Genomic DNA, 24,724 nt, shown 5'->3' on the forward strand with positions numbered 1-24,724 from the left:
TTAAATGGGTACTTCGGATCTCCATATAGGAAAAAGGTTTTGTCCATTCTATCTTTGTCACGAATGTAATTATAGAAAGCACATGATGTAATTATAATAAATGCTTGCTTTCGAACTATAAATGGAGGAATCTAATGCTGAGGAGAAGATTTGTCCAACAAAGTATCGGATCAAGGTTGAAATATCTAAGACTGCTAGAAGGACGAAGCCATATGGAACAGCAGCTCGGAGAAGAGGAGTCACGGGAATACTGTCCGGAAGATGAAATTAGAAAGTAGAAAGCCGAGAACATAAGAACGGAAGAATGGCTTATCAAAGTCATCGATCATATGAAAGCTGAACGGAAATCGGAAATGAAGCACCACCACCCCTATCGTCTTTCCCTTTCTTTTTTTAGACAGATCCAAGATCGGCGAGGGTGACCTTTGCTTGAGCTCGACTAGGGCTACCCTTGGCCAGGTCGGCAAGGGCGACCCTCGCTTGAGGATGACGAGAGGGGCCCTCGCCTAAATCGGCGAGGGCTTCCTCAAGCGAGATCCTTGAGAAAGAGAGACAAGGTGACAAGACACCAAGAAAAGTGAATGACTAAACGAATTTTACTGGAGTCATGGATGGCGGCGGTGGAGTTGGTGGGTCATGGGAGCAACGAACGAGTGATGGAACTTTGTTCTTTTTTAGGTCAAGGGAAAAGTGAAAAAACTGAAGGTTAGCCAAGGGAAAATCGAGAGAATTGAGACTTCCTTGTTTTTTGTAATTCTCAAAAGTAAATTTTTTTTTAGAATCAATTTTTTTATTATTGTTTTTGCTTCAACAATTGTTCTCGAGAACGGAATTAGAATTATTTACGTTACTAAACATGTTTCTCGTCATTTTTTGTTCCGGAAAACAGAATCAGAAAATCAGAATCGTTGCCAAATACGCCCTAAACATGTTTGTCAGCGAAACATTAAAAAAAACAAAAATTAGCAGACAGTATTTATTTTTGTGAAAATAACAATAATTTTTTTTTTCGGTCGAAAACAATAAAAAGGTTTGATAATAGATTTATTCACCGTTTTTGTGGCTTTTTCCTTTTTCAAATAGCAAAGCTCGAGTCAGACACGCTCGATACTCTCCGGGGATTCCAGAGTTCCAATGGCGACGGAATCGTCGGAAGGAGAAGAAGAAGGGAAGATCACCGGAGGAAACCTCGTGCTCGCCTTGGACGACGACCTCCGCGAGATGGGCAAAAAGGCCGTCTGGAGCGTCAGCTCCTGCAAGACTGGCAATGGCGTCTCCTCCCTTCGCGACGACAACCTCGACACTTACTGGCAGTACGCTCTCTCTCTCTCTCTCTCTAAGTTCTCTGTTTCAGGAAGAATTTCGAGAATTGATCGTTAGGTTTGTTTTATGGTGGTTTTCTTGGGAGGACTCAGATCCGACGGTGCGCAGCCTCATTTGGTGAATGTTCAGTTCCAGAAGAAAGTGAGGCTTCAGGTTTGATTCTTCATCAATTCCTGATTTTTAATTTCCTGAAACTTTCTGCTCTTTGTCATTGGTGATACGATGCTTCTGAAAGTTAGAACCGTAATTGTGCTCTTTGGGACTTGATCTGGTTGAAGATGGTGGCTCTCTACGTGGATTTTAAGCTTGATGAGAGCTATACGCCCAGCAAGATCTCGATTCGTGCTGGGGACGGATTCCACAATCTGAAGGTCGGTTTTTTTTTTTGTATCCGGAGGAGCTTTTGAGGTTGTCATAATTGATTGTGTAGTTTATTCGATCAGATTTTGATTGCTTATGTGACTAGAGAGTTGACCCGTTTTGCTGGTAAATGTTTTCGATTCAGGAGATAAAGACGGTGGAACTTGTGAAGCCGGCTGGGTGGATTCCTATATCTCTATCTGGAAATGATCCTCGGTGAGTTCCGAAAGCAGATGTCGTGTTCCTGTAGTTAAGCAATGCTAGATAGTTCACTGCTAGTGCTTTCTATGTATGATTTAATATTAATACGACATCACACGAAAGACAGAAGCATTTTCAGAGAAAGTTTAGCTAGGAAGATAGGGTGTCATGTCGTGGAACCTTTCTGCTGGTGGTTGTTGGTGCCAATTGTTGTCGTGTTTACTTTGTATAGCATCTGGGGTCAATTTAGGACGGTCTCTTTCCCTGTTATGTGATGGAAGCTGGTTTATGAATATGATAATATGATGTAGAACTATTGGTCAATATGTCCGGTACTTTTAGGACAGAAAATTGTTGAACATGGAGAGTTTCTGCCATGACATGGAAATGATTTTTAGATGAAAATTGCTGAACATAGAGATTTTCTGCTAGATTTTTCGAAGGGTTATGTTTTTTGAATCTTTCGAGTGTGTTATTGTAGACTTCTTGCTATTTTGGCACTGTTAGACCCATAAGGTACCGAACAAAGTAGTACATGCATTTTCTTACATACTTGGTTGAAAAAGCGCGGGGTTGGTGGGTAACATGTATACTTTAAGAACCAGAAACCATGTGCAGTGTCATATGATTCTCATTTTTGGTTACACGCTCTATTGATGTCAATATGTTTGTAGACAGCACCTGAGCCATAATTTTACCACTTCCCTTTAGTTGATATCTGGAGTCTCATTCTTGCAGACTTGAAGGTTTTGTTAAGTATTATATATCACTTCTTTGTGAGTTTTCCCTTTCTCTCTCGAGTAATAAGAAAAGTGTTTGGACAGGGAGACTTTCGTCAACACTTTCATGTTGCAAATAGCTGTGTTGTCAAATCACCTAAATGGACGAGACACACATGTGCGGCAGATCAAAGTCTATGGCCCTCGACCGTGAGTTCGTCATCATTAACTTATAGTTGTTTGCCTTTTGATTTCTCATCATTGCATCAAGGACGACTAATGGGCTACTTCTAGGAAGAGCCATACTGTCATCTGTACTGACCTCAAAGCCAAACACTCCTGTGGTTTGGCTATGGTGGCTTCTTGCGCATTTCCAGGATCTTAACTTCTCTTTTTGATGCTGCATCACAGGAACCCATTTCCGCATCAGCCTTTCCAATTCACATCAACAGAGTTTATTACTTACTCCTGCGTGAGATGAGAGACAAGAATCTTCAGAATAAAAGGGGGTGAGAAACGTAACATCTCGTGCTTCGAGGGCCATTGAAGAGTTTCTTTTGGGAATGCAGTGAGTTATAGGGCTTTCCTCTCTACCTCAAGACAATCCTGATATCTTTCCTATATACTCTGGCGAGACTTCAATTGCAAAGCGATTCAGTGAAGGGGCAGTGCCCATCCACAAGCTTACAAGTTAATTGGAGAGTGGGCAGAAAAGAGACGTGAAGGATATTTTCAGTTTCTTCTCATCATTGCTTTAACAGACTGTTGAAATCAACCACATGTTAATGCTCTGGCAACCTTCATAAATTGATGCTTGTTGATTTAGCCTCCAAGTTCAATTGTCTTTGGGGAGTTAACTTACCTACTTTCTAGTGCGTGCTGCCTTGTCATCATCTGTTCTGTTTAAAAGCTAAGCCCCGTAGAGCCTTCTCCAGAGTAGTGCTGTAATTGTTGTTTCTTTTTCCATTCTGAAGTTGGCATTTTCAGATTTTCTAGTTGATTTCAAAGGTGTATTATTGCACCTCTTATTCTAGGGCCAGGAGGTCATCGGTTGAAGTCTCCTCGTGAGCGTCGTCGAATAGAGCTTTTTGTACAAAATAGAAGGAAAATTTACAGGTGAATTCACATGCTCAATGGTCAATGCCCCTTGAGTAGGTGCACGTTTGTTTCTCCCAGCCGATCCTCATGGAGTCCTTGAGCCAAAAATACCATAAAACAGCTAGATCGAGAGGTCCAACCATTCAGTATAGGTTATAGGTTCATCATCTCATAAATGGAAAGGAAAAGTTGCCTGAAGAGGGTATGGAGAATACCTAAGTAGAGCGAAACGGAAAGAAGGAAAGCAGAATGGAGGAAGGTCAGAGGAAGTCAGGGATTCCGGGGTCTGCAAGTGTGGAGAAGCCGAAGGTGCAAAGAGAGCACCGAAGGGCCAAGGGGGATGCACCATTATCCGGGGCATGGTCTCATTAACTCTATCACGAAACTTGCTTTTTCAGCAACCATTTTACCATATTTGGAAGTAGCAAAATGCCCAGATTTTCAAGCACAGGCCAAAAAGACTAGCATCGGATTTGTCAGGTTGAAAAAAGGGAACTCCCATTTTTCAAGCTTCTATGGCAGCGGGAAAGTAAAGGAGCCCTACTGGCTCAGAACACCATTTCCATCAAAAAAGGGAACTCCCATTTTTCAAGCGTCATGTCATTCACAGGTCAAATTAGAGTACTTCGGCTTTGAAGCTGAAATCCCCCCTAGGATGTTATCAGAACACCATTTCCATTAAAGATGGAAATATGACCGGCAATAATATGAGGAATGAATTCACAACCCTATTTCCATTGAAGATGTGCCGCCGGAGCACTAGCTAGGGTGTAATCAGAAGCTCAAAGGTTCCAAGAGTTTTGATAATTAAGAGTAAAGTAGCCAGCTAATAAACATACATCAAAAGTGAGCTAGACCTTAGGAGACTTGATTATAGGGCAATGCCATACAAACATAACATACAAGTTGTCTTTCAGTTTCACAATCCCCAGCTTCAATAGAGTCGCTACGGATGCTCAGCGAAGATTCACCGCTGTTGATTTGCCAGACGAACTTCCACAAGTTATGATTATGCTTGAGCATTCGCTCGAGTTAAATAGTAAACACTGTTCCAGAATGTCCAGCTGAAGCGTCATGTCATTCACATGCTGGCTTAGTGTCGAAGCTACTCAAGCAGATTGCAAAGGCTTGCAAAGCAGAAAGTGGATAGCGGTAATCCATGGTAAAGATGTCTTTTCCAATCTTTCCGAATTGTAGGATTACCTTCTCTTGTTCTGCGGACGAAATTTTGTGGGTGGGATCAACAGCCGCCACCAACTGAAAGTTTTTAACAGATGCAACTGTAACGCGTCCCCGGAAATTCAAACACCAGCACTGAAGCTGCTCGTGCCACCTAGGTGCCTTGTTCTTGAGAACCAGTGGCTCACATGGCCCCGGAACAGGAACTGGAATATCCACAAGACTTGTGGAGCTAAATTCTGTGACCTTGTCTTTTCCTTTTGAGGCAGGTGACGGGGAAGTCGGTTCATCTAAGGAGTGAGTGAACAAGCTTGGTGTGGGGACGCTACCACCCTCTTGAAGGCAAGAGATAGGAATGGAGTCCATGACACAATGCATCCTCCTCGGCCCTCTAGTGCGGAGGACATTCAATTCATAAGAGATGGTGCCTACACTGTAGTTACATGCAGACACTCTTGGAGACACCTGCTTAGAATTGAACCTTTTATTCAACCGGCTCTTTGATTGAATAGCCGCTTCACATGGAGGTTGGCTGTCGTATATGGTAAACTTCGTTCCCAGAAAATTAGACCTAAGAGATCAATCCCAAGAGGTCGGTATATAGCAAATACGATAGGTGGATAGAAAAATGTAAATGTTACTTCAAACTTGCCTCAATTTTCCTACATATGTACTGCTGGCCCGAGAAAAATCATCTGCAACCAGAGATACAACAAAATCCGTGCATGTGGCCCTCCTGATCTTTCTCGCAGCTAACAACATTTTATCCCTCTCATCCTCGGCTGTCATTATGGACAAAGTGAATGAGATAATCTGAGCAGCTAAAAGAATCAATAATTTTACAAGCAAGAAAGGCTGGTGCTTCAGTCTTCATGAAATAGCAAGTAAAAAAAGGAAGGAGGCAGAATCTCAACATTGGTTACAATGGAGATTCCCAGTCACAACATTCTCTTCACAGCTATATTCAGTGAACTCCATCAGGTTCAGCTGTTAAGAAGCAATCACAACACTTAACAGATTAAAGCAGGTGGACTGATCCGGCTGCAATCCCAAATAAATTTCGGATAGTAGCAATTTTTCCACTGGAAATCATCTACATCTTTACAACTCAGTCCCCACTTGGCAATTAGCTTGTGTTTGGGATGAGCTTTAATGCACTGGACTTGGGGAGTACCTTCAGTTGTGTAGACTAAACTACAGTACATATCGGCTATAGAGTTTTGATTGGCACAGGGACCGACATTGCAATTTCTTAAGACAGCTAAACTGAACATTGACTTATGTAGTAAATTGGGTATGACTGACATCTAGATTCTGGGTCAAGGAAGATAGCTTGGAGCTACCTTCATCATCCACTACACTGCTTCCATGACCTGTGCCAAAGATTGTATACAAGGTAAAGAACCTACGCAAGTCTGTAATTGCTCAAAGTTATAGATACCAAGAGCAGGCTTCTAGGGGTTTGACTAAGCAAATTCTCTCTCCAACTCTACTATAGCAATTTCCTTTTTGCTTCAGCATTTTCTCATTTATCACTCATTGTTTCTTATACAAATAGCAGTATTAAAACACCAATAAGTTCCAATAACCCAAAGGAAGGAAAGGGATCAATCCATTAAATGGTTATTGCTAAAGAAGTCTTTTCCTGTGTAAGCCTGAGTTTCCCATATCAGAGAATACAATGAATCAGCAAGGCAGGGTAAAATTCATGCGGGAATAATTCTTGTCTTAGTTTCTATTGATTCGCCAAAGATTTCGAAGATTAAAGATGCACAGAGCTAAAAAAATTTTATAGGAGAGTGACGAGAAGAATCAGACTTACAAGGAACCAAACCGAAGTACAGCAAATAAGTACAAGTAGCTCTGTCCCTTTTGATAAAGCACTGGATCGGACTTTCGCGAGGTCCCGGCTGTTTGTTAAGCAACCAAAAGTCAGAAAAAGAAGTTGTGAAAGAATGACAAGAAAATCAACAAAGTCCATCTATGACCAATTAACATGGACTATTACCTGCTTTAAGGAAATAGGAAAGGTTAGCTTTCCACACTGCTCAGGAGTTTTAACAATCTCTTTGGTGATCTCTCTCCACGACTTGCAAACCGATGCGCAAGATACCACCACAGCACGAGAAGGCCATGATGTCTCGCTCTCTTCTACTCTCTGAATGATGTCCAGAAGCAACTCAGGCGGTAGGTTTGCCCACCGGCCTTGTTCAACTGACGTCGAAGGTGGTGCTGCATGATCTGGGGCTATGTGCGATCGCGTACGGCTACGCCAACGCCTCCCTTCTGATCCGCGCCTTGACACATTACCAATTCCGTCCTTCATCTCTTTCAGCTCACGGACAATACTTTTGAAGGACATCTTAATTTGATCTTACCAAACCCAATCCTCCTGGATGAACAGCCACACTGGAGCAAAAATCAAAGGATCGGTTATGCCAATACACCCCCCTATACATCAAGAGAAAAAAAAATGCCTTTCCTCTGTAGAAGAAAGCGATTTCAGTGTTCAATGATGAAATCCACTAAAATGCGGGATGAAATTCAGACATCGTCGGATTTCGCATGCTTCTGACCTCCTATCAGTACCACTGAACTTCAAATCATGTTAATTGAGTTCATAATCGACTCCGAATAAACAAACTACGCTAATTAAATTGCATCTCCCCCGTGCACCGCACTAATCCAAGATTTTCTCATACGAGCCCGGTGAGCATTTCCCACCACTATTCGCACATAAACACCGCAGATTACAGCCAAATGAAATCAAACTTCTAACAGTTCTAACAGCGACTCAGAAAACCCACCGATTCACTGGCATTGTTCGAGGACTAACCTGCTCCCGAAGCGGACAGATCCAACCCGCGCCTGCTCCCGAACCAGCTCAAGTACCAGCTACATCCGGAGCATTCGGAGAAATAGATCCGAAACAACACGGAACCTTCCTCGCTCGAGAGTGCGACAAAGAGAGTGAGATCAGATCGAGAAACCCCCGCGAAACTCCCACGCGCGATCCCCGCTGGCTGTGCGAGATAGGAGCACTTGCCTTAGACCCAACCCCACTCCGGTGCTTCACCGCCGCGACGGCATCCCCAAAACCGTCACCGGAGCGCCACCGCCGCCGAAGATCTCGAGAAACACAGTCGCTTCTCTCTCTCGCTCTCTCTGTCGCCCCTCTCTCTCTCTCTCTTAAAACGGATCCAAGGCTCCTTCAATTTTCGGTTGTTGTGATGAAGTTTTGATTAAACAATAATATTTCCTTTTCAAAAAAGGTCGTAAATTACGGAAACATCGGTCCGAGCGAACAATGTCGCATTCGTTTGGTTCACTCCATACTCCTTAAAAAAAAATAAAAAAAAAAATCGAATTTCTGTTTCCACCAATAAATAAATAAATAAATAAATCGGGTTTCCACCAAAAAAAAAAAAAAAGGTTTTGTGATCGCACTCACCCCATCCTGCCAACGAGAACTGTTAAAAATTAGTCTACGTGACGTCGGAAAGCAAATGATATTAACGACTCACATGGCTTAAGTGAAATAAACACGACGTTGTTTTGATTGAAAAACTTTCTTTACCAAACATTAGCCAATGACAAATACATCACGCGAGTACAAGTTTAGATTTTTTATATCACAAGAAAAAAGTTTAAGGTAAATGTGTTATAGTGAATATACTTTGGGGGGTTTTCGATGTCATGAAAAGAGAAAAGTTCAAGATAAATACGTCATAACGAGTATAATTTGGAATTTTTTGTCGCATTTTCCCTCCAAATTTTAAATCGAACCATTCAATGTTGTCGCCTTCTGTGTATATTCAAGCCAAAACATCATTTTCGCCTTGCTTTTGTACTTTTCATTTAGCCTGTATAATAATCATTACTCTATTTATAAACAACTTAATTTTAAAGAGATGATTAATATCACGAAAAACCCTAAACCGGTATATATGTGACAAATTTACAACAAATTATTTTTTTTATTATAAAAAAAATCAAATTGGTACATCTGTGATAAATTTACCTCAAACTATTTTGTTTAGGATAAAAAATCCTAAACCGGTATACCTATGACAAATTTACCATAAACTAATTTTTTTATCACGAAAAACTTCAAACCGATACGCATGTGTCAAATTTACCATTCGTTAAATTGGGTTAATACCACGAAAAATCTCAAATTGACACGCATGTGATAAACAGAGGGTAAAAACCTTAAACTGGTGCACACATGGACTACCACGTGCCATCTAACTCAGCAATTTGATTGTTACATTTAACGAATATTAACGGAGAGTAAATTTGTCACGGGTATACCGGTTGGGATAAATTTGTCATATGTTTACTAGCTTGAGATTTTTTGTGATCAAAAAATAATTTGAAGTAAATTTGTCATAAATGTATCAGTTTAGAGTTTTTTTGTAGTATTAACCCTTAAAGGGAAGAAGATGGAAATTAGCTGAGAAAAAGGGGAAATTTTTTTTTGACTATCGACTTGTCCTCACGTTGCAATAATTAATTTTATCCTTACGTTCTATTGTGAAAAAAATAAGAATTCTTTATCTTATTTTTGAACTTAAGTCTCACATGAATTTTTTTTTTTCGCTTACTTGCCTTTTGAGCCTAAGTCTCTCACACATGCATTGATATTCCAAACATGGTTATGTTCATCCTATGTGGCAATCGTACTTAGAAGGCCCGAATTCTATCCAAAGAGTTCTAAATCCCAGCGGCATCGCCAAAAATGAAGATGTCCAATCATGTATAGGGCGGCCTCAATTGGGCTCTCGCCGGTGGCAGGTATCATCCGGTGGTCGGCCATCGCCTGTGACCGGCCACATGTGAGAAGGAAGGAAAAAAAAAAAGAGGAAAAAAATTTCAAAAAATGACCTCAAGTACTTTGCTTTTTTCAAATAAGGACATGGAGTGGATATTATTTTAAACAAGGGCCTCAAGTGTCATATTTGTTTCAAAAAAAGGCCTGACCAGGGATATTTTTGTCTTTTTACATTTTCTGATTTTTTTCCCTTTTTTCCTTTATTTCTCTTCCTCCTTGCTAGTTGCCATATCTTCTTCTTTTCTTGAACCTTCGGACTTCCCTGAATGTTGGCCTACCCCTTCGTCAGAAACCGTCGAATTACGGTCGTGCCCCGATTAAGTGGCCGCTGATGAGCAACCTCTTTGCGATGGCTCTAAACGGGTAGTTCGAGCTCACGAAGCCGCCCACCAAGTGCAGATAGGTCTTGAGGTTGTCTAGCTAGTTCCCGTCTGGCTTCAAAGGCACATAGCGCAAAAGCTTTCGTGGGTTCAGTGCCACGAGCTACCCTGTGCCGGGCATTTATAGTTGGTCAGAAGCAAAGTTGATTTCCTAGTTAAGCTCTTTTTTCCCCTGTTCATACGTGGATGATCCCACTGAGGTACAGCGAGTCCCTCCTTTCGAGCCTTAGCTCCTTCCCAACCTCAGCATACTCCCACTATGTGTCTGCCACGCGCCTTTGGATCCAGCTCGGCAAGCCCAGCACCCGGATGTCCTGGTTGCTCGGGACGCCGTCGCGGTCGTCAGCTCAGTCGATGATGAACCCGGGCACTTTAGTTATTAGGTTGTCCAAGTTGACGATGAGCAGGACCTTGATCCCTTGCTCCTCGAGGCCGCACTGGAAGCTCCGATTGCCCACCCATGGGCCGCCGAAGGAGATGACGGCGACAAGTGGGCCCGCGCTCCCAAAGGCCATCTTCATGTCATACGCTGTGAGCGTAGCTAGGGCTGCACCCAAGCTATGGCTGGTGATGGTCAGGCCGATCGGCTCATCGCCGTACGACAGTAAGAGCCGCAAGATCTTCTCGCGCACCATCTCTCGCAGGCTCGGGCAATTCGGGGGCGCGCCACGTGCACAGGCTTTGAAACCCGCTCTCTACCGTGGGCGCGTCAGGGAGAGCGGGGATGTGAGAGAGCCGCCGTGTGGGAGGCGTGCTTGCCATAATCTGACGACTTCCGGCGAAGGGGCGGGCCGGCGACGACGTGTTTAAGTTCTAAGAAAAGAAGAAGACACGTGATGGCAACTAGCGGGGAGGAAGAGAAAAAAAAAAAAGGAAAAAGAAAAGGAAAACAAATTAGAAAATGTAAAAAGACGAAAACACCCATATTCGGGTTTTTCTTGAAATAAAGGTGGCACTTCAAATTCTTATTTAGAATAAGATTCACTTTTGTTACTTATTTGAAAAAATCAAGTCACTTGATTGTTTTTTTTTTTGGAATTTTATAATTAAAAAAAAATGCAAAGGTATCGTTGATTGGATATATGGAGCAATAAGGTAGTGGTGGGGTCAAGACATGGCACGTGGGCACTGGAACCGGGTTACCTAGTGGCTCGGTCCGATCTGCGTTTGATTTGGTGTGGTAGGCCTACGTGCAACCTGGAATTGGCCAAATGATTGATCAAGTTCAAGTTCAAGTTCAAGTGACATGAGAGGAAAATAGCCAAAAAAAGGAATGACAAAAAGCAAAATAACTGTATATGGTCCTAAAAAGGAAAGAAGGCTAGGATCGCTTATCGGGGGCTTAAGCTTAGGCTCCGTTTCTTTCGGAAAAAAAAATGATGATTTAGAAAATATTTACATTATTTTCCTAAAAATGATCGCTTCTATCATTCATGAAAAATGAACAAAGAGAAATATCGTATTTCACGAGAATATTTAGACATTAGTCGTTATCGATAACGAAAAAATTCTTCAGATTAGTTAATTTCAAGAGACACAATATTACTCTCGGGAAAATATTTTCCAAATCATTCACTTTCCGTCTTTATATTGCTTAAAAGAATTAGCCAATGAGAATACTTTTTCGCCATAGATAATAATTGATGTCTGAATATTTTTGTGTACGGTGGAACGGTTTGAAAAATATGCTCCGTGCTTTTATTTTTGTAAGCAGGCCAAAAGTTGATAAACGAAAACCATCACCTTAGTTTTTATTTTATTTTATTTTAACTCAAAGTAAAGATCCCATACATAGAAATGGTAAAAGCATATGCTAAGGATTGCATGGTTTGTTTGAAAAGATTTTTCCCTCCTCCTTCCAATTTTCCTTTCGAACGTCGATAAAAAATTATTTTTTAAATAGAAGAGACGTGTTAAATAAGAATTAAATTGCGAGAGCCCGCAAATTTTACAAAGAGTTAAATGGTTAGAAGCACAATTAGCCCCAAAAACAAAAGTGATTAGCTTTATTGAGAGCCCATGACCCCAGTTTTGACTTTTGCCACACAACTTTTTTGTTGTTTTGTTTTTGCTAAGATTTTGTCATAAAACATGTTGTTTAGTATCAGTGACGAATTTCGGGCACGTACTTTTAATTACTTTCGACCGAAATTAACTTGGCAAATGTCAAAAAGCAACTCGAAAAGTGTTGAGCACCGGATTATTCCTTATCTTCGTCTATGTGTTTGTGCCTTTTTTCTGATAAAGTCAAAGATGCGATGGACATGACAAAAGAGCAAGGAAATGTGACAAAAGAATCTAGCAAATCATTCTCTCTGACCCTAAAGCGGCGGTGCATTGGAGATGAATGGTCCTTTCTTAGTATAATATTATTAACAAAGTGCTTTCGAGACACTCCTCGATAAGACCGTGACAAAAGATTGATCTTCGCATGTTGACAACGTCGTCTCTGTTATGTGGCAAATAACTCATGCGTATGCAAGAGAAGTCTGATAATCGATATCCCGATGTCGAGAAAATTGGAGAGAATCCGCACCCCCGAAGGGTATTTAGTTTTCGCTCACTCTTATTGTTCAAAAATATAAACTATCGAATGACAAGATTAATTTGGATATGTTAATCCACGAGACCCGATTACCCTCGCAAACATATCTTTTGCGACCCTATCATCGAACCTAAATAATGATCACGTTAAGTGACAATACAATTAAAGATGACCACCGCGAAAGTAAGAGTTAATCAACCTAGGGTTGATATGCTTGGTTGGGTTGTCGGGGGACTAGCTAACTCCGAAACCACACAATGTCTATTTGAATCTCGCCAACCGATGCAAACCGATCAGAGTCGGGGCTAGCCGAACCTAGACTTGATGGGTCCATGGGCCTTGATGGGTGTCCATCGACCTTGTAGCTAGGGCTCTGCGTGCGTCCCTTGCCTACCAATTAACATAATCAACGGGCGGGACTATCCTATCGATCATATCTTATAGCAGGCAATTGCTCCAAAAGTTCATTCTCATTCTAAATACCATTCAACCGTGTTTCTTCACATAAATAGGTAAAGATTGATTGGGGGAAAGCTAGACATGCTTGGCTACAAAAAGGGTTTAATCAAGCCGAATAAAAATCAATTTTAGACCAAATTCGAAAAATTAGAAGGTGTGCATGTTAGATGGAATCATCATGATGATGCGCACGTTGGAGGGGTTGGGAAGTCATCATTGGACGTTCCCTACCCTTAAAATTTGGCGTGGATGTGGAGCCCCATCCTCACTTTCCTCACCTTCCCCCTCTTAATGTCCTAACCCAACCTCGTCCTCTTATTCTATCTGCTTACATTTCCTTCTCTTTCGTAAATTTTTCTTTTCCTTATGAGTTGGTGCGGTGGGTGAGAGATGATCCACCGTGCCGCCGGCGACGACGCGCGCATTTTCCCCCCGAGCCAATCGTGCATTTCTTTTTTTCCTTCCCGACAAGGCCTTAATCGTCATCCACTTCTCAATCAGAATAAGTTTGAAAAATTATGATCAGATGGTGGGGACGTGACACAATCACGAGATTTGAGACTGTGCTTGGCCGATCGCTATATCTGAAAAATTGAAACTTTCGAGGGAAAGATTGCCCTCTTTTTTTTTTTTTTTTCCAATTGAGGCATCACGGAAAATCGATGTTGGACATGTTGGCGACGTCTGTTTCTGTAATTTACGATAAAGATGTAACTCTCAAATATTATTACGATATGTAAATAGCATTTTTAGAAGGGAGGGGTGACAGTGACGGGGGGACAAGAGAGGCAGGCAGTGCATGGGAAGTTTAAGAGAGGTTGGCATGTTATATCCTCTCGGACGATGAGGTTTGGGCAGAGGCGAGCCATCTCTTTGCCAGCTAAATTCATCATCCATTGCCAGATTTGCCAGCGCTTGTCTAGGACCGATGAACGTCTCTCTTTCTCTCTCTATCATATGTTTTTTTTTTTTTTTGGACCTTTTGGCTATAGTAATCTCCACCACTGATGATCTGAATCTTTCTTTCTTTATTTCTTTCTCTCTCTTTTTTCTGAAATAATTGGAAATAAATTAGAAAAACAAAGGAAAAAGACAAAAAAAAAAAAAGACAGTTTGAAACATGTCGAAAGGGGAATTAGGGGTGATTGGTTCCTTTTTTGGTCCGATCCCACCTCGGAATCGGGAACCAGATCGGTTTCCAATTTCCGATCCGATTCTCGAGCGGTCCAATGAAATCGTTTGCATGTGCTCGAAACACATTTTCACATTTAAATGTGTAAACATACTCATAATAATAAGAGTTTAAATGACTTCTTTAAATATTTTTAAGAAATAATATTAATGTTTAAAGAAAGGTCGGTCCGATCTGAGTGGTCCGAGTGGGCGGTTACACCCTGGAATCGCAAATTGGACTGACAATTATCAGTTCCAACTTTATGGAATGGGGAACCCAACTGGTGCCTTTAGGAATCAAACCGAATAGTCCGATTCGATCCGATCGGGGAGGTTCCCGATCCGATCGGTTCTTTTTGCTCACCCTTAAAGGGAATAGGAATATAAAGGCGTGGCACCCTCCCTTTGCCGATAGGTGAGCAAGAATATGCGACTTGTTTTTTTCTATTTTTGGAGGGAGGGTTTGTAAGGGACTTTGGTTCATGCCTAATACAAGCATAGTCTATACGGGTCCAATTCATCTTATTGTTGAAATATCCGGACTTTATACGACGGAGAAAATTGTCCAAAAAATCTTAAATCTATTACACAATGGCCAATTCAATCAACTATTTAATGGTACTAATTTATTTTCGAACCTTTTAACGATTTGTCAATTTAGGTATTTCCGGCTAATATTAGCCGAAAATTGATGATATTGACATCGACTTGGATAATTTTTATTAGGCTCACGCTATTTTCACTCCCTTATTGACTTGTGACACACCCTATCATATTGATTTGACTACATTAACCCTTATGGGTCCCATTCTTAACTTAAGATTATTTCTTCTTCTTCTTTTTGTTTTCTTTTGTTTCAGTTTTGCTAGATACAAAACTACCATGCTCCTGCGACATCCTAGGCACGCCACTTACTAAGTACGCTTTGTTTTAATATGATATTATTATATAATAGAGGGCGCATGCGGAAGACTATGAACGAAACCATCATCGACAATAAATTAACACACAAGTGCATTCAAAAGACATAGACACGACGCCTAAAGAATATGACTTCAATAGGATTTTACTACCTATATTTATATAGACAAACATTCACACATAAACAAGATCATCTGATTTCACATATATATATATATATATATATATATGTATAGCTGATTAATCACATCATTTTTTTATCCAAAGACAACAACCGGGAAGTAACTAAAGGATTCTCCTCCCAACCCATAATTACCATCATTCATAGTATCCGATTATGGTTTCATTCCCGCTACTAAACTGAAAAATAGTTAAACCACGAGGAGTGAGCTAAAAGCTCAGCGAGTGAAACAACTAACTTAACAATCAATCATCAATCCATCACTCAATCAAGCAGGACTCGACATCAAAGACAAGCAAGTATGAGGCTCGACAATGGTCCACGCATCATGAACTAATATCTCAACCTATACCATGAATTTCACACGCATGAACACGTACAAGACTCAATGTTTGGTTTCCAGTTTCCAATTCATAACAGTATATTTCATGGCACATAGGCCAAGGTTACTTGAGGGACACATGCCTCAATCTCCGAGGGACACAGACCACGATTCCGAGGGCTAAACACTTTAGCTTTTCGTCCACGGGACACCGGCCATGGTTTTTCCTTACTCCGGGGCTTCCGAGGGACACAGGCTGCAAGCTTCCACGGAACATAGGTCTTGAACTTCCCGAATTTCCCTCCGGCTCCCACAAGGTATCATCCGGAGACAGGCGGTTATCAAATCGTTCTCGTCGGGACACAGGCCGACAAGATATTCAACTCATTCATTCTATTTACTCAAATTCACATGCAGACAAACCATCAATCACACAACCTACATGAGCACAATCAATCCGAATATGGCAAGCAAGACAACTCAACTACACGTGCTCAACTACCCACTTTCTCATGTCAAAACGTAACTCATGCTTTGATATTTATATGCAATGCATTCCGATACCACTGCTTGACAATGCAAGACCATGGGACTCTAGATTCTCAGTCGATCTCAGTGGACAGAACCTAAGCCCACCACATGCACCATGCGGCTACAAGGCCGAACGCCAATACACGAAACAACTTCAATTCATGTCATTACAATGACATGTAACACGATCAGCCCATAGAATCAGCTTACTCAAAGACCAAATGACACGAGATCAAGCAACAGATTCAATGTGCAAACTAAATTTCCCATACATACGAGCTAATCTACAATTCGGCACACCCAAGACCCAAACCGACACGTCGCACTCAATCGGGCGACAAATCAACGATCGAGCAGAGAAGTTAGAGGCTTCACTTACCTTAGGCTAGAAACAAAGAGAAATCGAAGTCGAATCATCCCCAACAAAGCTCAGATTACCTTCCTTTTTCATTGCGTCACGCGGCCTCCTAAAGAGAGATAGCGGGGGAAACGAGCACCCAGCCCTTAGCAGCAGAAAAAAGGTTAGTACCGGCCATGTCACATAGGAGAGCGGCTGTCCATGCAACCGATTTTCAGTCAAAATTGACTGGATAGACTAAATTGACAAATCGTCAAAAGATTTATGATTAATCGGCATAATTAAAAAAAATTAAGACTGAATTTGTTGCCATCTAATAATAATAATAATAATAATAATAAGATTATGACTATTCGGACAATTATTCCCGTCGTACGACGAGACTAACATGATCAGACGTGCGCATCAGCAGGGTTCGTGTGCTGCGGGCTTTACGTACCCGCGCAATTAAAGAAAACTAATGGAAACTCTCGCTCGGCTCCACCATGTGGGTTTAAGCATCGTGACTTCCGATATCGCCAATACTTTTACCGTTTCATATCCTCGTTCACTCTCTTTCGAGCGACTCCAAATGGAAAATCATCCAAAGCATACGATTTTTTTTCCTTTTTTTTTTTCCCCTGGATTTAGGCCCTTTTCCGATGAGTGAGACTTGCGCGACCGAGCTCGCTCGAGACGGGGAGGACAGAGGAGGAGAAGAGCCGATGCGGAGCCCAACAAGGCGAAACGGAAGAGTTTACACCGGCTTTCGCTCACGGGGGAGCACCGGAGTTGTGCACTGCCTCACTGGACATCGGTTGGGAGAGCTTCTTACCGTGCATACTTAAAGAGCCGAGTGCACGCTCATGCAAACACACTTAGACGGGGGAGCCAGTCTCATTACCGAGCGAGAGCACTTCATCGCGACTATTTATAGGTCTTGACAAAGGAGACGGTTCTACTCCCTCGATATTTCTAGAGAATGCGCGATGTGGACGACACATTTCTAGAGAAATATCTTCCGAGATACCCCGTAGATAATACTAGATGCGGTCAACCCGTTTGCCACGAAATATTTAAGATGGGCTTTGCTAGCATAGCAGTTTTTGGGCCATCATGAGAATAACAATATATTGTGAGTCATAAATTCTTGAATGGGTAGACTCCATAATAATTTTTCTAATTATTTGTTTATTTTTTTATTGCCTAGAACATGCTGTTAATTTCACGGTAAATTAAAAGCAGTCATATAAGCAATTTCCTATCTAGATATATAAGGAGTGGGTTAGGAAAATCTAGAATTTTTGGAGAAGATTAGAAGGTGCAACAATTTTCTTGGTTATAGGCCATAGCAATGCCTACGTTCTTTCAATTGTTTGTATAAACAAACAGGACAAAGACGGAGGTAGATTAAGGTTAATCCAGCGGAGAGCTCGCTTCGGCCAAGTCTGATGGGGCCCTGCCAAGTTCCTTCCGATAAAACATGGTTCATAGATCTGAATTTCGTCGGACTTAGGCCGGATGGGTCGACTTGATTCGTCTCATAATGACCACGACACGCTCGGAACAACCAGACGGCTAAGATGCAGGCAAAGGCCACGCCGACATTGCCGCCCCAGTGATGGGAAGCTCGTTATGCGCCAGCGGGTGACCATCTGAACAATTCATACAGAGGAAGAGCACAATGAACATGCCAAGAACAGATCAACAATGCCAGATTGCTTGGGGGAAGAAAACTTCCCAGCTTTGAAGAAGAAAGCATGAGGTCCAAATGCCCACAGCTTGGACGTAGAGACAGAAACCCTATGAAACTGTGGCTAAATCACTCTCCAGAATTCTTTCGTAACTTCAATTTTTTTTTTTTCAAGACGCCAACAAGGAAACGAGGCAGACGAGCAGTATGATCACCACCACAGCCCAGACCCACTTCGCCCACTGCCCGCCCTTCCGCTTCATCTGGTTCGCGTAGTACAGGTTGCCCGTCCCGCCGCTCACGAACGCGTTCGCGCTGGCCACGTTCTCCTCGATGTCGTCCATCCTCTCCCCCTGCGTCTCCACCAGGACCGCCATGTCCAGGAACACCTGGTGCAGCTTGTCCAGGCTCTTCTGCAGGTCCCTCACCGCCCCGTGCCTCTCTGGACTGCCTAGGCTCAGCTTGGTCTTCCCTCCGAACAGCTCGATCTTCCCGTCGGTCGAGACGATCTTCTCGATCACCTCCTCGGTCGCAACCTCCCCGGTCGCGTTGAAGTACCTCCTCTTGAGATCCTCCTTGTGATCGGCCACAATCTTGTCCCTCAGGAGCTGGAACTGGTTCATCGTCTCCCTGAGCTTGGTCCTCAGGCCACTCGTGACCGAAATCCTCGTCCGGTCTACCGAGCTTCCTTCTTGGAAATTCGCCGACAGCCCGCGATTCGTCAGGTTCGACCGGTCCAGGGACTCGAGCAGTGCTTTCACAGATTTAGCCTTGCGGAGGACGGCGATCATGTCCGAGTCCATCCGGTCCCGGAGGCCGCGAAGGGCTTTCGTGCTGTAAGTGGACTTCGCCTCCTCGTTTAGTCCCTGTAGGTCGAGCAAGAGATTGGTTATCTCCTCCATCTCGGACTTGATTGCCTCGACTTCGCGGAAGAACTGCGAGAGGTTTTGTTCCTCCGCCGCATCGAGTTGGCCCATCTCGAGGTCGAGGTCCTTCTGGGCCTGTTTCTTCAACTCCACATAATTTAAGAACGACTGTGTCATGAGATCGTTCATTTTCGCAAAATTCGTCGCGACCTTTCGCCTGCAAACACAATAAATCCCTTCCCTGAGTTTCAACACAGAACTTCCGAAGCAAGAAAAGGTTTATGGAATTCAGAACTCTGTATTGCAAGCAATTGATCGACTTCAACCTTGGAACAGAACGGAAAGATTTGGGCTATCTTCCCGAGAATCGTCGGTGATCAGTTCTCACTCCGATGTCGTCCTCCAAGTAATCTGAAACAAACCGAGCAGCCATGGCGGAGTTCAAGAATTCGAAGACAGAAACAAGAAAGCTGGAAATATCGCGAAAAATCGCACAATGCAAGAATCGGAGAAATCAAATCATCAACGCGAGCAGGGACAATCTATGATCCAATCCCATGACAGGAATATCCAAAAACAAAATACCATGGACGACGGAATCCAAACAAAACGAAACAAAGGAAAACATGTGCAGAGCCGCATCAATTCGAAGTCTACTACGTAAAACCCATGAAAAGGATCGACGTCTCGAAACGGAGAAAGATAGATAATCGAATGTCGCCGAAAATAACTCAGTTCGGAAGCATAACCTTGGACTGCAATGTCACCAACGATGTCTCTCTCTCCTTCTCTCTCTCTCTCTCTCTCTCTCTCTGGGATGATAGCAGAGAAAAGAAAAATTAGGGGTGTGGAGTTGAAGAGTGAAATCTGTTTGATGATATACGATCCCCGAGCGATTTAATGATTTCGAATTTCGAATTTCGGTTTGATGGTGGCCGTTACGAGTCCAAGCATGGCGGTTATACTTTCGAAGAAATGATGTCGTTTTGGGTGAAACAGGGCTCTTCGGTTTTCTGAACAGTCACCCCTTCAACCCTTGTTTTCTTAGAAAACTGCTCGATCTACAATTTACAATGTATGACTGCTATGGAATGCAGCATCTCTCTTCTTAGATTGGTAATGATAACTGAGAACCCCTGGAATCGAAATCGTCTCCTCGTCGAGAGGTCCTAACTAGTGATTCGGGCTACCGTTAATTACCGAGAAAATTACCAAAAAAGTCATAAGCTTGTTGCAATTGTGTCAATTTAATTATAAACTTTTTTTTTTTGTGTCATTTGAGTCCTAAGTCTTTTGCATTTGTGTCAATTCAATTCATCCTGTCAATTTTGACCGAAAATGGTTGACATGGACGTTGATCGTCCTACGTCACAATCGGCGCCGAAGTAGGTGATATTATAAAATATTTTTGAATTATTTATTTTTCCTTTTCCTTTCCTTTCTCTTTCTTTTTTTTCTTTCTTCCCTTCTTCCTCTAGCTGATGGTTGACCTGGGCGACCGATTAAAGGAAGAAGGAAAGGAAGGAAAGAAAGAGAGAGAGAAACAAAAGGAAAGAAAATCAATTCGAAAAAAGTATCAAAATACTATTAAAATTGAATACGTCAACACCGGTCCGGTGTTCACACTACATAGGACAACTAGCCAAAATTGATATGATGCACTGATGGCACAAATGGAAAATATTTTAAGACTGAATTGACATAACTGCAATAAGTTTAAATCTGTTTTGATAATTCTCCTGTTAATTGCTTATTTTCTTCATACGATGGCGTGGATTCATTGTGGCTTTGTCACTGTGCACATCGAGAATTAAAAACGATTTGCGACATAGACATTATAGAACATAACATGCGTGCCGAGATCAGGGACGTAGCGATCAGCTCAAGATCAGGGACGGGCACAAGAAGTTGGTTCGCCAAGGAAAAACAGAAGGATCGATCTAATATAATTTATCATTGAGTTACACAGTAATTGCACCGTCCATATGATATTTTCCCACTGTGATCACAAACTTTGTGGCAAAGGACCAAAAGGAGGATAGCCTAGTAGTATACAGTCTCTACATACTTAAACAATTCAAATTCAAAGGACAGGTAAAAAAATGACTCAATACATTGTAGAGGCAGGAAAAAATGGCAAAGAAATGGTTCCTGTAAATTAATCTTCGGAAGCGAGAAGTAGCTTCCCTGGCTGTTATGGTCTGGCACTTCCTTGAAGCAGTTATTTTCAGCTGTTGGAGTTTGAGAGGCCGGGATTCTTGTGGGCTGGTGGTTGTTGATTACCAGCCTTCTCGGCCTCAAGCCTTCGCAACGTTGTCGAGCTCAGCTTGTCTCCACTCGAACCTTCGGAAACTAAATCTATAACTTCGATCTACACGAAAGATCATACATTCTGTCAGCCGCATTTGTATTACTAGTAGTAATCTACAAGAGGCATAGGAATGGCTGTGGAAAGGTGCATGACTAAAAAGGATGCACAAGAAAACTGAAATCTCGGACCTTCAACTGGGAAAGACCTCTGTCGGCTCTTTTTTTATTTACGGAGATTCCTCCAGGTAACGTCTCCTTGCTGTCACCGAAAGAAATGAAGGAAGGAAGAATGCATTAGCTAGGAGGCATTTCTATAACATTTCTGAGAAAGTTGAGTTTTGAGATGGTGCAAAACTGATTGATGCCTAAGTTTCTACATAAAGGACTTAAAGATGCCTAAGTTTCTACACAAAGGACTTGATATGCCTAAGTTTCCACACAAAGGACTAGACATGCCTAAGTTTGGTGAGAACACATGCCAAAAAGGCCAAGTACCATATCAACAGAGACAAACCTGACAACAATAGCCTCCAATTCTGCATCCACAATGGATGGCCCGTAGGGATCAGTAATGGGTTCAACTTGGACCGTCAAATGAGGTTTAATAGACTGGCATATATCCATCGAAGGGAGAGAAGGGAGAGAGAATTAGAAGACGAAATTAATCATGATGAGCTAATGAGTTCCAGACGAAATATGGATGACATACACATTGCAAATGAGATTCATGATAATGCTCCACATGCTTCAGCATCTAGTTGTACCAAAAGAGTTTCTGAGAGCAGACAAATCCCTTTTATGCATACATATTGATTAGGATAAACGTGCGTCCTTCACAATGGGCAAAGATATGAAGCTTGCAATGAAACATGTTGATTTAGAGTATCCCAGGGGAATGTGCCGTGTTAACCCCGCAAAATTTTGGATTTGATACAACAATCGGTCCATAGCACCAAGTGCATTATTTGCACTTGGAAATCTATTTCTTAACAAGTTCAAAGCTACTTCCATTAATTTGTATAAAGAGACGAAATGCTAATACGAAAAGATTTCTTGTGAAATTAAATTATAGGGATCAGAAAACATTAACAGAAGACCACCTTGATGTAGTTCTCAACATTTTGCATTCTCTCCTCGATTGGCTGTATTAGATGAGCAAACTGCAAAAAAATAAATCTGGCAATTACTCTGGAGTGAACAAACCGAGGAGAATGATAGGGCAAGAGCCACAAGACTGTATCATCACGAAACAAATATTTGAGCAAAGAAAATGGCAATAGCTCACACTTCTACGACCACCTTGGATAGCAATTTTTTGTTTTCGTTTTAAAGATTCCTACAACATGAAAGTTGGTAGCAGGAGAAGTTTTGTAATTATACCATATAGTACAGTGTAGTTCTTATGATGATAGAAAACCAAGCTTTCTCAACAACCAAAACTTGCCCATTAAACAGCCAAAAGTTTCAACTTACAAGATATCCCAAAAACAAACTACAAATACTTGAACAGAGCAAATTGAAAACGATTTCAGAGGAAGGATCGTTAACTAAAGAAATAAAAACACTCCCCAGTAAATATACATGATAAATAAAGTCTGCAGAAGGATTATTCTACAGCTTGACCAATACCCGAGGGCGTGATTGTTTCTACAAGAGCAAGAAGATCTTGCCATTTTAGGGAACATTAATAATTAGGAAGTGCTTTCGAAAATTGTTTCTATCTCAGACCAAAGCAGAAGATTACTAACAATTAGCTCTGTCTGCTCACAGCTTTCCTTTCCCGAATCCTCAAGTAGTAAGTGAGCGAATTAACTTGTAGGGGAAAAGCAAAAGGACTACATATGGCACAGAAAGTGAATGGACCCTCAGCGTTAACTTAGTAATCCTACAATCACCTTTAAATGAACGATAGAACTAAGGCCTGCAACTGCATAAAATCAAGACATTCCTACGTATATACATCACGAAGGAAATGAAAACAGCTAAAACCATTCTCTAATTACTGATTGACCAAATTTCTACAGAGAAACGGCGAAGGTTCGCGCAATCCACAGAGTTCCCACTCTGTTCTGGCCTAAAAAAGAGAAACCATGACGCTGACTAATACAAGCACTAGCAAAGATGCAATAACTACATAGCTCCCTTAGACAAGCACCTGCTTCTTGGCCAGCATTGGACCGTCACATACGCCCACCACAACACGCTCTTTTGCCAGCTCCGCTGAAGCCTAAATTTTATCTTCACCATCAGATAAGTTCAAGCATAAGAACTGTCACATTTTGCCAAGCTACCACATTGCCAAGATAAGCAGAACAAGAAGAACGACTTTCCCAGCTAGTAGAGCAGAGATTACCACGCGCTAGTTATCCATACACAGAGAGAACGAGCACTGACCTTAAGAAAAAGGCGATGCCCATCATGCAGGCGATCAAAAGTACCACCGAGGACAACCGCGCTGTACGACTCGGGAGGCGAAATTGTCGAGCTCACCGATAAATTCTCTGACACCGCCATGAACCACCAAGCAGATCAAACGGAATAAGAGCCGAAACCTATGAAAAGGCACCAATTGCTAATCTCTTATCCTCCTCCGTCTAGTAATACTTACTTGAAAAGGCTCAAACGCAGGGATCAAAAGGGAAATCAAGATATGGACATTGAATCTGGACACAAATTCGGATTTGTCCTAATAAAAACAAGGGGCTAGCCGTCCTAGACGAAGCCAACCGGAGTGGGACCCAAGCCTCGGAAATTAGGCAAGCTACCAAAAATTAAAAAAAAAAAAAAAGTGGTTTTAACTCCCGACCGAAACACAGTAAGTGGATCAGCGTCGCGTCATGACTGTATCGACATGAAACCGATCATGGGATCATGGGTCTGAGACTCTGGCATTCCATCAAACACCTCGAGCGCGAAGAAGCGAGCAAAACGGGAAAACCAAACTAGGGCAAAAAGGAGGCGACGGAAAGGGATTCTCCAAACTGCATGGATAGAATTGTGTCAAGTTCTTACTCCCCCAGAAAGGACGAAAGCCGGGTCGGTGCGATCGGAGAAGGCGGAGAGGTTAATGTCAGTGGGAATGCGGAACAAAAACCTCGTCTTGGTCAATGTTCGATCTGAGTTATGTGCAGGAGCAGGACCGGGTTAAGCCACCGAAGTAGAACACGCGCACAGAGAGAGAGAGAGAGACGAGACGGGTTTGGTGGATGGTGTGGAAAAAGTAGAGAGAGAGAGACGGCGAGTAATGTCGAAGTAGTTAAGCGGGGAATGTTCCTGTGGTGGGGAGCGCATT

At 42.2% G+C, this 24,724-nt stretch overlaps 3 protein-coding genes across 4 annotated transcripts; 1 reads left to right on the top strand and 2 right to left on the bottom strand.

Moving 5' to 3' along the window:
* Positions 1-1,061: 1,061 nt before the first annotated feature.
* Positions 1,062-3,436, top strand: LOC115736481 (anaphase-promoting complex subunit 10). Its single transcript, XM_030668203.2, has 6 exons — positions 1,062-1,313; positions 1,416-1,476; positions 1,602-1,694; positions 1,829-1,899; positions 2,709-2,813; positions 3,015-3,436. The coding sequence occupies exons 1-6, from the start codon at positions 1,135-1,137 to the stop codon at positions 3,082-3,084; spliced, it is 579 nt and encodes a 192-aa protein (XP_030524063.1). The 5' UTR covers positions 1,062-1,134; the 3' UTR covers positions 3,085-3,436.
* Positions 3,437-4,459: 1,023 nt separating this feature from the next.
* Positions 4,460-8,089, bottom strand: LOC115736360 (tubby-like F-box protein 5). 2 transcript variants are annotated; one of them, XM_030668038.2, is made up of 5 exons: positions 7,721-8,089; positions 6,889-7,294; positions 6,703-6,790; positions 5,533-5,662; positions 4,460-5,451 (listed from the first exon to the last, which is right to left on the bottom strand). In XM_030668038.2, exons 2-5 carry the CDS (start codon positions 7,240-7,242, stop codon positions 4,779-4,781), a joined length of 1,245 nt encoding a protein of 414 aa, XP_030523898.1. In that variant the 5' UTR covers positions 7,243-7,294; positions 7,721-8,089; the 3' UTR covers positions 4,460-4,778. The 2 variants fall into 2 exon arrangements, with proteins under 2 accessions (XP_030523898.1, XP_030523897.1); XM_030668037.2 differs by having other exon boundaries at positions 6,889-7,289; positions 7,717-8,089.
* A 10,259-nt stretch (positions 8,090-18,348) lies between these two features.
* On the bottom strand, positions 18,349-24,644 carry LOC115736445 (syntaxin-112). Its single transcript, XM_048273025.1, has 9 exons — positions 24,527-24,644; positions 24,231-24,413; positions 23,827-23,984; positions 23,588-23,659; positions 22,533-22,592; positions 21,947-22,041; positions 21,622-21,691; positions 21,355-21,493; positions 18,349-19,358 (listed from the first exon to the last, which is right to left on the bottom strand). The coding sequence occupies exons 3-9, from the start codon at positions 23,944-23,946 to the stop codon at positions 18,427-18,429; spliced, it is 1,488 nt and encodes a 495-aa protein (XP_048128982.1). The 5' UTR covers positions 23,947-23,984; positions 24,231-24,413; positions 24,527-24,644; the 3' UTR covers positions 18,349-18,426.
* Positions 24,645-24,724: the final 80 nt, after the last annotated feature.

The sequence above is a fragment of the Rhodamnia argentea genome, chromosome 11 (genome assembly GCF_020921035.1).
Source record: "Rhodamnia argentea isolate NSW1041297 chromosome 11, ASM2092103v1, whole genome shotgun sequence".
NCBI lineage: Eukaryota > Viridiplantae > Streptophyta > Magnoliopsida > Myrtales > Myrtaceae > Rhodamnia > Rhodamnia argentea.